This window comes from Triturus cristatus, chromosome 11 (assembly GCF_964204655.1).
Source record: "Triturus cristatus chromosome 11, aTriCri1.1, whole genome shotgun sequence".
NCBI lineage: Eukaryota > Metazoa > Chordata > Amphibia > Caudata > Salamandridae > Triturus > Triturus cristatus.
In genome coordinates, this window is record NC_140594.1 from 212,463,848 (window position 1) to 212,477,850 (window position 14,003).

A 14,003-nucleotide genomic window follows, 5' to 3' on the forward strand; every position below is an offset into this window, starting at 1 on the left:
TATCAAGAAAATTGGTTCCATAAACACAGATAGTTGGCAGTTTGGTAAAGTTCACATTGAAACAAATATGCAGTTTCTCTAAATCTAATTTTTCAAATGAGGTTTCCTAAAGCCTTTGATTAGACTGGAGCACGAGAGACTGTAATTCTCTGGCTTCTTTTTTGACAATAATAGATAAATGATCTGAGATTATATTAACCAGTTCAGCGATGGTTTATTGTTTTTTAAAATTATTTTTATTGAATACAAATACAAAACAGTACAGATTCACGATTAATGCAGTATTCAGATTTCCTTAACATCAATATGGCACAGTCGCCTCATTTGTGGTGGATAGTCTCCATACATAATTAGTTGTTCTCGTCTTTTATATCTCCAGTTCTTCTAGGGAGGTTTGCGTTCGCATTCTGGGCAGTGTACATATATCTCCCCTATAGATGGTTTAATTTTTGGTTGGATGCCTAGCCCTAACCTAAAAACCTAAAGGATATCACTCCTTTGTCCCGATTGAGTGTCCTGCACCTCTTTCCAAACACTTGAGGTTCAGGTTCTGCTGTCAATATTTGTCCATGTAGATTTCCAAAAATGGTGTCCCATACCATCAGTCCAGTACTACAGTAGTTGATCAATAGCTCTTTTGCACTTGACATCATTCTGGTTCAGCTAATTTAGTGTCGCTAATTCTACTCCTTAAGGAACCATCCCTTTCACCAGCTGAGCCCGTGAGCAATCGCGCCATCTTAAAAGCAGCCTTTCTAGGACGCTAGTTGGAAAAGACAAACATTACACAGTTTTAGATCTTCATTGAGTTAATACCTTATGACATTCCCATCAGAAATCACTGAGGCCTGGCCAAAGTACATGAATGGTACTACTGGCCCAACCTTACCGGGTCTGGGAAACAATACTTCTGGCGAGGCATAGCTGGTTTTAGATGAATTATGTCGAATTGCAGACAGCAACAATATCAGAGCTTTGGTGTTGCTCGACCTTGCAGCAGCTTTTGACCATCAACGACAAAATCCTATTCAACACCTGGAAAAATATGTAGTATGCCCACAACCTTTTTAGGTACTTAGCTATTTCTTAATAATGCAATCAACCAAGCAGCAATTCCTACTTATTTGTTGGAAACCCACTTACTTGCTGAGTCTCTTAGGGCTGGTGTATTTGTGTATTTGTCCTCTCCTGTTCAACCTTTATTTACAACCGTTAACAAATCTTATCCAATAATGAATGTTGTTTTTTTACACTTGTGTGGACTAAACACAGTCTTTGTTAAATTTGCACGACACTGTCCCACAAAGCATGCATAGTGCTAGAGAGTGCCTCTCGACTGTTTATGCCTGGATGCAAACTAACTGCATAAAACGTCATGACGATAATACTGAGGGGCTCTTAGTAGGCACATGTACTTGGTAACTGGTTTTCAGATGCATGGCTGGCTTGTGTCATGTTACCTCCAGCACCTGTAGGAAAGAATCTGGCGGTGCTGATTAATAATGACTCTTCATCAAAATCCTGTATCAATATTATAGACAAAGCATGCCTTTTTCAACTAAAGGTTCACCTGCGATTTACCATGACTCCCTGGCAGTGCAGGACTTTTGTAGCTGTAGTTATGGGTAATACCAGATGTGATTAATTTAACTGAGCTTACGTGACAAGTGGAAAAATCTAAAGATTGAAAACTTGGCAATATGTCTAAATACAACTTTCCCAAAGGGAACAGCTTAACATTGTTGAAAAACAGCATTGGCTTTCAGTTCAAACATGGGTAAGGTTTAGGAGCCAAACTACAAACCTTTATCTATGAATATATGTGTCTTACTCCTATATTAGTTACAAATTAGCCATGAATATTCAGACCTGCTCACAAGCATTTTCTGTGATTAGTAGTGTCTTTGTCCAGGCTTATGCATTAGTTACTCATAAATTTCAAGGATTAACACAAGCTTACTCATGGGAAAATCATTTTAAAATAGATGGGAAAACCACATGTAAGTAAGGACAACAACTCAAACTTTTGTGGAAAGTATTCTGTGAATCAGGGCAGGATACTCAAAAATTGACATTTAAGGCAGTAGTGAAGCACAAGTACTCATAGAAAAGCTTTGTGAATCCGGCCCAAAGGTGCTACCACTGTCACAATGGCCTTTTATGAAATAGGATCCAGGTTTTTTAACAAATCAATTTTATTTTGTCCGTATGATGGCAACCACCAAACAGGGCATCAAAATAGTGCATTTTAAGGAAGATCTAACCAGGTCAGTCATAAACATAGAACCTCTTTACAGCTGCTGTCGACACAGTCATCCATGCTTTATTGGTGGATAGATTGAGGACATTGGCATTGAAGATCTTGTTTTGAAATTAGTCAACTCTTTTCCTCCTGTTCGTTCATAGACCACTTTTCTGCATCCACATTTCTCCCTCAAGGCTCAGTTCTTTCCTCATTACTACTAAATACCTATAAGCTCCCTTTGCCCTGTTTGTTATGCTACTTGGGTGTAAAATTCTACCTATACGCCAATTGCATGCAACCTGACCAACTTACAAGCCTCTGTATGTTAACCTGCTCATACCCAGGACACTTTGGCTAGTACTCTAACCACTCTGCATCATTGATTGCACTGAGGGTTCTCAAACTAAATTCAACTAAAACTGAGCTGCTCATTACCAGCCGGGGCCCTTACAAACTAGAATTCCATCACAAGGCCTGATCTTATGGGTTCCCTTCCACTCCCCTCAACTATAGTTCAAAATCTACCTATCTGCATTGCCTCAAATCTTTCTATAGGATACCAGATTTACAAACTTGCAAAGTCTGGCATCTATAAAATTAAGTGTCTGAGTAAATGTCTGCCAAGCATTGCTCCGGTAGTGTTAGTAGCCCTGATCCAGTCCTTCCTCATCTATGTAAATTCCATTTTCCTCGGTCTTCGCGACAAGTCAGTTACATGACTCCAGCTGGTACAGAATGCTGTAGCCCACTTCCCAGCTAGCACCAGACATAGAGACTTTATGACTCCTAAACTCCGAGGACCTCACTGGTTGCCTTTTGTAAAGTGTGTGCTTTTCAAAGCCTTGGTAGAGGTACATAAGGTAATCCACAATTCCTCTCTCTTTTTCCTGGCTCCCAAATTCCGTCTTAAGGTCCCAGAGTGACAATTTCCTTCCATTGGGCAAATAGCTACTTGAAGTCCCTATGACGAAACAGACTAATTTGGGGACTGGGCCTTCTCAATCGTGCCTTACAAAGAATGGTACAAACACCCTGAGCTTCGACTCCTAAGTCTTCCCTTACAGTTTGTGGTAAAAAAAAAATTTGAAAAAATTGAAATTTGTTTTTGAACCAGTGAAGTGATGGAGTTGCTTTTCATGTATTTTTGGATTTTTTTAACTATAAATCAACTGTAATTGTTTTTGCTCACAAGGCCTTGGATATGTTGTGCCTCTCTATAGTTCCATGAAGCTCCAGTATACATGCAGGTTTGAGTAAATACTAATTACATAACAAAACACCAATAACAACAATTACCAGTGATTGTGTCTCTGGCTGGTTAGCTAAAGAAGATTAAGTGATCACACACAGTTGCAGGCCAGAGACATTCTAAGTCATGGGCAAAGATAGCAATTGCCCAGCGCCCCCACTTTCCTAGGGGCTCCTGGCAAAGTGATGTTTCCCTCTGCTTAGCTCACCTCTTTATTTTTTTTTTTAAACCGTTTATTACAAGTCTCAAGAGTATACAAGTATGGGCCTACAACCTTCCGGCCGGCCGCTAGCAATGACAGGAACATACGACATACATTTATGGAACACGTGGTGTTGCGGAGGAGCATGCTCAGGAGGTAACAACGTCAAAAGCCACATCAGCCAGACCCCACTATACGGTTTCATTTTAAATTAAGAACAACAAGAAAACCACACCCACAAGGCAACCCACAATCAGAAATAGCAGCACGTGCTCCCCTAGAGGGGGGATCCCAACTATCCACAGGAGTCTAAAGAGGGGGAAGAGAGCAGAGCGAGGACTGGGGGAACCCAATGCCCGGCAGCGGGGGAATGAGTCGGCTAAGGGGATGGGGCTGGCGAGGTATCAGGCAGCAACGGTGGTACACAGATACCCCCACGGTAGGCGTTCCAGGGGCCCCATACTTTCACCCATGTCCCAGGCTTACCCCTCGCCACATACACCACTTTTTCTCGAAACATGCACCAGTCCATGTGTTCTTTCCAGGCCGAGACCGTCGGGGGCCTCTGGGATCCCCACAGTTGAGCAATATCACGCTTGGCTATCATATATCCCAGAGTCACCCACCACGTCTGCGGCGCCGAGTAATCAGTCGGTTCCCACACATTCAACAGGCATCTCCTCGCTTCAGGCAACAGCGCCACATGCGTAACCAGTCGCAGCACCTCATGTACACCACGCCAGAACCCTTCCACCTCCGGGCACTCCCACAAAATATTCAGAAAGGTCCCCAAAGCACCACACCCACGCTTACACAACCCATCTCCAGCATAGCCCATACGCAGAAGCTTTGGCCCCGTCATGTAGACCCGGTGGAGTATCTTGAGCTGGACGAAGCGAAGGCGAGCCGGTATGGCCACCTCCTTCGGGGAGGCCACCGCGGAGGTCCAGTCCTCGTCGTCCAACTCCAGCCCGTCGGCAACCCAAGCCGCACGAAGGGCAGTCAACAGGCCCGAGCGGTCGTTAATCAGCTTTTTGTATATCAGTGAGATCGTGCTGTCCGGGACGTGCCCATCCAGCATTCTATCCTCCAGGGGGGAATATTCCGGGATGGAGGCAACGTCCGAAAAGACGGAGCCCAGCGCATGACGGACCTGCAAATACCGAAAGTATTCACTGCCCTGCAACTGAAATTCCGTCTGCAGCATATCGAACGTTTTAAATCCTCCCCTCGTCCAGAGATCCCCCACTTTACTGATGCCTATTATGTCCCACTTCTCAAAGCCCTTAGAGGTCCACAGGGAGCCCAACCGCTCAGACGCGTATAGTGGTGACGCCCGGGTCAAACGGTCCTTCCACCCCATAGCTGCATTGGCCGCGTGCCACACTTGCACCATGACACGCGTGGGGCCCGTCAGACGAGCGTCGGGCGCGCTAGAATAGAGCGCTCGATTGTAGTCGCCACCTGGTAGGAGCATCTTGTCCATTTCGAATGCCGGGTTTAAGGCGGGCCCGTATAGGCCATGGTTAATTGCAGCTAGCTGGGAGGCCCAATAGTACCGTTTAATATCCGGGAGGGCAATCCCCCCGTCATACCATGGGAGCGTCAACTTCGCCAGGGCAATACGCGGCCTCCCGTCCCAGAACAGGCGGCGTTGCAGACTCTCCACCTCACGGAAGTAGCGCGCCGGGACTAAGTCCATAGTGTTCTGCAAAGCGTACAGGAAACGCGGCAGAGACATCATCTTGAACAATGCCGCCCGGCCGAGCGGCGAAAGCGGCAGGCGCCGCCAGCGTGCGACATCTACCTGCAGGCGCTGGAGGGGGGGAAGCAGGTTCCGTTCATACCGGGCCTCCGGGTCCAGAGTAATGAAGACACCCAGGTACCGAAATCCCTGCGGGGCGATCTGGATCGGACAGCCCCGCGGGAGAATAGGAGCCTCCCCAGAGACAACATACACGCACGATTTAGCCCAGTTGATGACAAGACCGGAGTTACGACCAAATGAATGTAAAACATCAACCAGTACTATAAGTGATTTACGTGGGGAGGCTAGGTACAGAAGGATGTCATCAGCGTATAGGGATACGCGGTCCTCATACTCGGGGGTCCAACGGAGACCACGGATGGAAGGCTCCCACCGCAGCCACTCCGCCAGGGGCTCAAAGGCAAGCGCAAAAAGAAGCGGCGATAAGGGACAGCCCTGTCGCGTGCCCCGGCCCAGCTCGAACGGGGCCGATACTCTTCCGTTCACCACCACCTGCGCCAATGGGCCCGAATACAACAATTTGACCCAACTGATGAATCCTGGGCCAAATCCAAACTTCGCAAGCATCGCCCAGATGTATGGCCACTCAAGCGTATCAAACGCCATGGTGGCGTCCAAGGACGCCAAAATGGCCGGTTCCCGTATAAATGGGACGCATGCGAGCACCCCATGCAAACGCCGCAGGTTAAGGGCTGTGTTGCGATGGGGAATAAAGCCGGACTGGTCCTGATGAACCAGATCGCCCACCACACCGACCAGCCGATTGGCCAGTACCTTGGCGAGAATTTTGGGCTCCGCATTCAGTAGTGAGATAGGCCGATAGGAAGTAACCCGGTCCCGAGGTCTCCCTTCCTTGTGGATCACCACGATTGTAGCCAGACGCTGGTCAAGCGGGAGGGAGCCCAGCGAGTGGGCCGCCAGGAACATTGCGCGGAGGTGGGGCGCCAGTGTATCCGGTCGCAACTTATACAACTCGATAGGGATACCATTCGGGCCCATGGCCTTGCCAGAAGCGACCGAGCGTATGGCGAGGGCGATTTCGTCGGAGGTGGGAGCGGCGTCCAGCGACACCCTGTCCTCCCCGGAAAGGGACGGCAGCGCGATATCCCTGAGCAGGGCACGGGAATCCTCTTCAGAGCAGGAAGAGACCGGGGAATACACCTCGCGGAAATAATCCGCGAAACAGGAGACAATTTCTTCTGGCTCAGTTACACACACACCATTCGTTTTCTCAATCAGCGGGACCACACGATTCGCTCTCTCCTTTTTATCCAACCACGATATCAGTTTACCAGCCTTATCACCCACATCATACAGTCGCCCCTGTTACTCTCTACTAACGCCCCTGGCCGCCTCCGTGACGAGGGCCCTATAGGCCGCTTGTTTGAGTTGGAGGACATGTAGTGCAGCATCCGTCACCCCATCTTCTAGATTACCCTCCAACTCGGCTATTTCAGCCTCCACCCGGGTCACCTCCTCCCGCTCGCGCCTCCGGGCGTGGGAAATAAGGGATAGGGCCTCCCCTCTGAGTACTGTCTTGAAGGCCTCCCACAGGGAGATAGCCGAAGGCACTGACCCCACATTCTCATCAAAATATCGCTGGAGGGATTTAATCAAGTCAGCGCGAATGGTGGGGTCGCGCAGGTACCAGGAATTGATTGGGACTACCCTACCCTCACCCCTCGGAAAGACATCGAAATGTAACAGGAGCGGGGAGTGGTCCGAGATACCCCGTGCCAAATGGCGCACCTCCCCCACCCTCCCGACATAGGCCGCCGGGACAAGGACATAATCAAGCCGTGAGAGACTACCATGGGCCCCCGAGTGGAAAGTGTACTGCAGCTGCGTGGGATGTTTTAAGCGCCAGCAGTCCACCAATCCCAGTGTATCCAAGAGGCCGGATAGCCACGCCTGTGCCCGGGGGAGGTCCCTAGGGGGGTGACGATCCACAGTCCCAGAAACCACCGCATTTAAATCCCCCCCCACCACCAGAAGCCCCCCCGGAAGGCCAAGGAGGAGGCGCCCCAGGTCTGCAAAGGTGGTCGACTGCAGCCCTGGTGGGACGTATACTGACACAAAGACAACCACTTTGCCCTCCATTCTCCCCACCAAGACAGTGTAACGTCCCCTATCATCGTGGAGCACCTCATCAATTTCTAACGGGAGCGAGTTCTTTACCATGATACCCACACCCCTTGAGCCTGACGTGAAGCCCGAGTGGGCCACGAGGCGGTAGCCACGCCGATTCATGGCACAGAAGGAATTGCCAATAAGGTGTGTCTCCTGCAGAAAGACTACATCGGGCGAGAGTCGCTTCAAAAACTGCAGGACCACACCTCGTTTAATCCTGTTAACGTTCCAAGACAACAAAGTTAATTCCCTACCCCCCATCATACACAGAAACCATCATTCGTCCCCCCGAGAGCACCTTAGAACCAACACAAAAATAAGTTTGCCTTGTGATAAAAACGAACAACACCCCATCCCTGCCCACCCACCCCAACAGAACTCCCCCCTCCCTGCACCCCTGCATGAGCCCAAACAGCCCCCCCAACGTGCAGTGTGCCTGTCGCCCCATAGATAGTTAAACTAACTAGACCCCCAGAGAAGGAGGGAGAACCCCCAAGAGACCCCACACAACCTCCATAGGAGGGGAACTTAAGCGAACAGACGCATGGTCAAAAGTGGCATCATTTTTGTCCCGAGCGAGGCCTAATATTAGCCCCTCAGTCCTGATCCGGCGAGCCCTCTCCCCCCACCGCTCCCCCCCCGCCCCCCCCGATCCCGATCCCCAGACAGAGTATCCAGCCAGTCCCCGGCCGCTTCGGGACGATCAAAAAAGTGCGTGCGACCATCCACCTCCACTCGCAGCTTAGCTGGGAAAAGCATGGCGTATTTGAGGTTTAGGTCCCGAAGACGGCGTTTGACACCGAGGAAGCTCAGTCTCTGCTTCTGGACCGCTGGGGTGAAATCAGGATAAAAATTAACGTCCATATTTTCAAGTCTAATCGGTCCCTGCAGTCTGGAGGATTGCAGGATAGCGTCTCTGTCCCGAAAATTGAAAATCCGGGCAATGAGAGGTCTCGGAGGGGCTCCGACCTTAGGCCTTCCCCCGGGAACCCTGTGGGCCCTCTCCACAGCAAAGAATTTACTCAGCCCCCGTGGCTGGAGATGGGTAACAATCAGGTCTTCCACGAAGAGGTCCGCCGCCGCCTCCTCACGTCCCTCAGGCACCCCGATGATACGGATGTTGTTCCTCCGGGCCCGACTCTCGGAGTCCTCCAGGCGGCGATCCATCAGCGCACTCGCCTGACTAAGCCGGCGCACCTCCGTTTGTAGGGCCGCCACATCTGTCGTAAGGCCCGATGCGGTGTGGGCCAAAGAATCGACTCGGTCGTTGGTTTTGGAGAGATCGGCCCTTACCAGGCCAACATCCACGAGGACCGAGTCGATCTTCTGCGCCAGTGTATCGAAACGCTGGCCCACCGAGGCCTTCATCTCGGCGATGGCGCCCATGACATCCCGCAGAGTCAGATCCGTGGGCAGATCGGGGGCATCAGTAGGGCCCTCAGGGGACCTGCGTGGCACCTCGGGAGATCCCTTCTGGAGGGTATAGCGGTCCATGCTGTTGGACTGATGGACTGCGCCACGCCGGGTCGATTTTATCTTTGCCCGGTCACCATCTTCTTTCGTGGCCATGGTCCCAGTCTCCCGGTCGCACCAGCCACGCCGTGAAGGGCAGGCAAGCCGGTCCACGGGCTCCGGGGGGGGGCCACCTCAGATCTGCGGGGTGGATCACAGCCGGCGGGCAGGCAGGGTCCCCCAGCGAGGCCACACCAACACACAAAGCCCCGCGACCCAACCTCGCAGAGACAGCAAGGGGGGTGCGAAAGCGAAAGTGAAAGTGCGGGGTACGCGAGCCACCAAGCCCTGCCCGCCGCTGTTGTTCACTTTGTCACTGGATCGCCCCACAGCGCAAATCCGGGGTTCGGCTAGGAGAAGGCCGCAAACCTCGATCGGTGCTCAAGCCGGTGTCCGAGGTCCGATTTGGAAGCGGAAAACGGGTGCCACCTCAGCTCAGGCTCACCAACACAGTCCCCTCATCTGGGACAGGATAAGTTCAGGATAGTCGTAGGAGGTCGCGGAGGTCCTCGGGAGCCTCGCACCTACGCGGCCATCTTGGTTGCGCGCTAGGCTCCTCCTCTAGCTCACCTCTTTAAATGTCTTCTTCTCAACCACTCTCTCTATGTCTGTCTACCTCTATCCCTCACTCTTTCTCTCTCTACCTAGCGTCATCTTAGGGATTTTTGAAACACTGGGCAAGACATTCTCCAGATGTTTTTGTGTGTGACCTTATTTCTGAAAGTTTAAGTATAATTCAATATTGCTTGAATTAGCAGAAAATGTGCAATGACCTTCAAGATTGTACCAAACAGGGAGACCCTAAATGTGTCTAGCTCATGGCACAAAAATCTTTAAGATGACACTGTTGTAGGCTATTTCTACTACATCTTTCATATCCATTTACTATTAAGCAAATCACTAAATAGTTCTGTCCTAAGCCATACTTGCACAAAACGATCTTTATAACAACCTCATAAAAATAATATGTCAACATACTCAATAAGAAGGCCTAATAGTCATCTGTGTTCTCTCCCAGAGTCCCCTCCAAAGAAACACCCTGTAAACTAAGGAAAATCTGTACTCTATTTGGGCAAAAAACATATTTTATCATTATTTGAGATCAGCTGGTTTTAGGATCCCATTCTGTATGATAGTCTTTGATTTCAATAATTTCGAAAGTTCACATATAGGTATAATCCATCGTAGCCGTTGTTTTTAAACATCCTTAGATATGTTTTCACAATGTAAATACCTTATTTAAAGTTTTCTTTTGGGTTTTTTCAGCGTGTTTTAAAAATATTCAATGTCCATACAAAAAGTGTTGTGTATGAAATTTTTGGGTAAAATCTCCTTTTTGTTTTGAAGTATTTTTTTTTTAAAGAAAAAAGCCCGCAGCCATACTAAATCAAGAAACATTTTGGTTATGTTCAATGCAAATAAATATTAAAAAATGTACATTGAAATCTTACAAATGTATGAACTTAGCACAGTTGCCGGTTCACAAGTACTTGAGTTTGAACTATTCAGTTCCAGGAAATGTCGTACACACTTGAACATTAAACTGTGCCATTAACATGTTCATTGATGTTCACTATGGGTTTGACCATAGTTGTAGGTTGTCTGCTTAATCTTTTCTTGTGATGATGTGATTCTATATGCTTTCATGTCTGGTTTTCTGTTGTCTGACCACAGCATCTATTTGGAATCATTGCCAGTGTGTTGCACCTGGGTAACATTCAATTCAGTGAAGATAACCATGGGCGTGCTATCATCACAGACGGCAGCCAGATAAGATGGATATCTAAGGTATTTTCTGTCATCCTTATTTTATTTATTCTTTTCCTCAAGATCACACCCAGCCACTTGAGAGCACTGTTTTACATAGCAGAATTCCTGTGTGGTGTTCCTTCATTCAGTATCCCTGCCATTGCTTTTGGACAATAGTTGGAACAGCTGTGCCTATAGTAGTTTTTTTAAGTGAATGTGGGTAGGCTTGGGCTAGGAAGGAAAGCAATCCAGAGTATAGTGTGCTCTTCTTTCAGTGCCCTTGTTTAGGGCCTAATTACGATGTCAGTGAGACTGCCTCATTTGGATGCAGGCGGTCGGACCACATTGGTTGGGGGAAAAGGCTGCTGTCTCCAACAGGATCCAAAAACATTGTTGGAGGCCTATCATGCTTTTAATGAAGCATGCACGTCAAGCATTGGTACTTGAAAGAGGTGTTTACAAATTAAGTAGTCTGCTGCCATTGACTTGCATAACTTTACTTACAAAAATGTGCTGTCAAAAAAAGAATGAAGATACACTTGAATTGTGCTGCTATGATTAAGTGCCACACTCAGTTATCAAGTTTCATAGGAAGGAAGAGTTTGAATGAAGGAACCTTTAGTTTAAATGTATTGTCCAGTTTTGAGACCACTTCTATGTAGCAAGCATTAGTAAACCCAATAGATCCGGTATTTGCAGCCAGCTTTTTGGCTGTGTCAATACTTGTTTTGTCATGGTTTTTCTATACCTATATTATTAACGGCACTGCCGGGTCCTCGCCAACAGCAAAAAATATTGTGTGAAAGCAAAAATAATTTTGGCAGTCCTTTGCACTAAAGGGAACAACTTTGTGTTTGGATGTGGCCCTTGTGAAGTGACGTGAGTCACACTTAAGATAGCCCATAGAAGGAGTGGGCTGACCCACTGCCCATCCATGCTATGTGTATGTATGTATGCATGTATGTATATATATATATATATATATATGTATATATATATATATATATATATACATATATATTGCACCAGATGGCTCACCCTTGCTGGTTCCTTACGGCGCTCTGTGGCGGTACATCGCCCCTCAGCCCAGCCTGACCGAAATCCATGAATCACTCTTCTTCCATTCAAAAAAGAAATGGCCCGCACTCCGTGGGAGTTTGTAAAATCCTTTTACTTTGTCAAGACCAGTGCTATTCGCCATCTTCATTGGTTGCCTGTGGCTCGGCGAATTGAGTTTAAGGCACTGTGTATTGCCTTTAAAATCCTGAAATTGACATCTCCTTATATTCTGTCTGACCTTCTTCTGCCTTATATCCCTACACGATCACTGCGATCTAAGGGTCGATGCTTGGTAGTGGTTCCCCGGGTGAGAAGAGTGAGAGCGGGTGGGCGCTCGTTTCGTAACAGAGCTGCTATTCTGTGGAACTCTCTACCGGCTCATATTCGTGGGCTCTCCAATTATTTTCATTTCAGGAAGGCTATTAAGACATTTTTGTTTCCCTCCTTGTAAACTTTGATGTTACTTGCACACGGCTGTTTTTGTTGCTTAGCGCCGGGACGCCTCTTTGCCGAGGCAGCTGTCGCGCTCTATAAAACTTGTTAACATAACATAACATTTTCAAATTTCCAAAACAGTCCGTGGAAACACAGGACAAACGCATTTCAGTCTTGCAGAGACCTTGATCATGGTAACACCCCCTTTGTGTCACACACCCTAAGTACATTCTCAGTAATTGCATCATATCCTGTTAGTACAAGTGTGGCATTATGGATGTTGTAGTTTTCCACATAATTTGATCCAAAAACCAAATTTGAAGTTCAATTTGCATAAAAATGAATGAATATGAAACACAGTTAAGTGAGAGATAAAAATCATTTGAAATTAACTATGATTCACTTGGATCTCAGGCAGCCTGATTATACCTAATACAAAATACGTATATAGGCATCTGGGTAGGTTGATTACTATTTCCTTTGAATTCTCTAATTAATCAATCATAACAGTATCATGGATCACCATTCAATCTACATTGTAAGTTCCTCCTGCCTCATTGATATAAGGCAAAGATGTCACATCTAACCCTCCAGTGGATTAATAACCAATAACCTAATCAAATCAATTGTACATCTCGTGGCATTGATTTTCCTAGATACCTTCACTTTCAACATTAACATGTTAGGTCAATGACAATTACTGTCCCTCCGACAAATAATTACATGCATAATACATACAAAATGTATATCTTGTAAACCGTAACCTCATACTCACGCTAGATTGCCGGTTCTACCTATTCACTCACACTGCTTTAACAAAATTCCGGTTAAAAAAAATCTATATTTCTTTCCGTAATATATTTACAAGAAGCAAAACAGTCCTGAATACTTGTATTCTCATAAGTGGACATAAAGTTCTTCGCTTTGATTCAGCCCATGAGGAGTGAAAGACCTGAAATCCAATATGTAGCATGATTGTTTTTGTCGCTATTGCCTTCTGCGATCCCCGCCTCTTCTAGCCAATTAACAGTTTCTATGCCAAAAAATTCAGTTTCTTCCGATCACCACCATGGTGAGTTTATATATATATATTTTTTTATCGGCAAAAGGGTTTCCACAAAGCTCCCGGCCCCTCCAAGTGTAGCGTGTGCCCAGGTGTGGATCCCGGTAACATCAACAACGATAATTTCCAATGTCCAAGGAAAAAAGCCTACTGGTGTCAAAACGCGTAGTGTGCTGCGCTTTAAACTACAATCTGCAATTTACCTGCTGGGAGTGCGTGAGCTTTTTTCCTTGGACACTGGAATATACATATGTATAATTTTAGCAAAATGAAAAGGGCTTCGCTGAAAAGAAATAATGTAGTCTTATGTAGCGGAATTATATCAATGCAGCCATCTTAGCTACTATCTTAAGATGTTAAATGGCGGCTTTTGGGAAAACTCCTTACCAGTATTCACAATGAGAGTGTAATAGCTCAAAAGTTCAGTGAGCACACTACTTTGGACACTTGCCTACTTGTCATAACTGCTGGCATGTGGGTCAAGGACATGTACCGGCCTGTAGCTTTTTGCTGCTCTGCATGTTTTTACTGCCAAGACAGCGGCAGTCTCCCCGGATTTTGAAATTTACTACAAGGAGATAAATTAGTTTC

General features: G+C 47.1%; 1 protein-coding gene across 1 annotated transcript in view; it reads left to right on the forward strand.

Moving 5' to 3' along the window:
• Positions 1–14,003, forward strand: part of MYO1H (myosin IH) — a 606,720-nt gene that overhangs the window by 112,903 nt on the left and 479,814 nt on the right. The window contains exon 9 of the mRNA XM_085633501.1: positions 10,781–10,894. Coding sequence (XP_085489627.1) covers positions 10,781–10,894 — 114 coding nt within the window. The remainder of the gene's footprint in view (positions 1–10,780; positions 10,895–14,003) is intronic.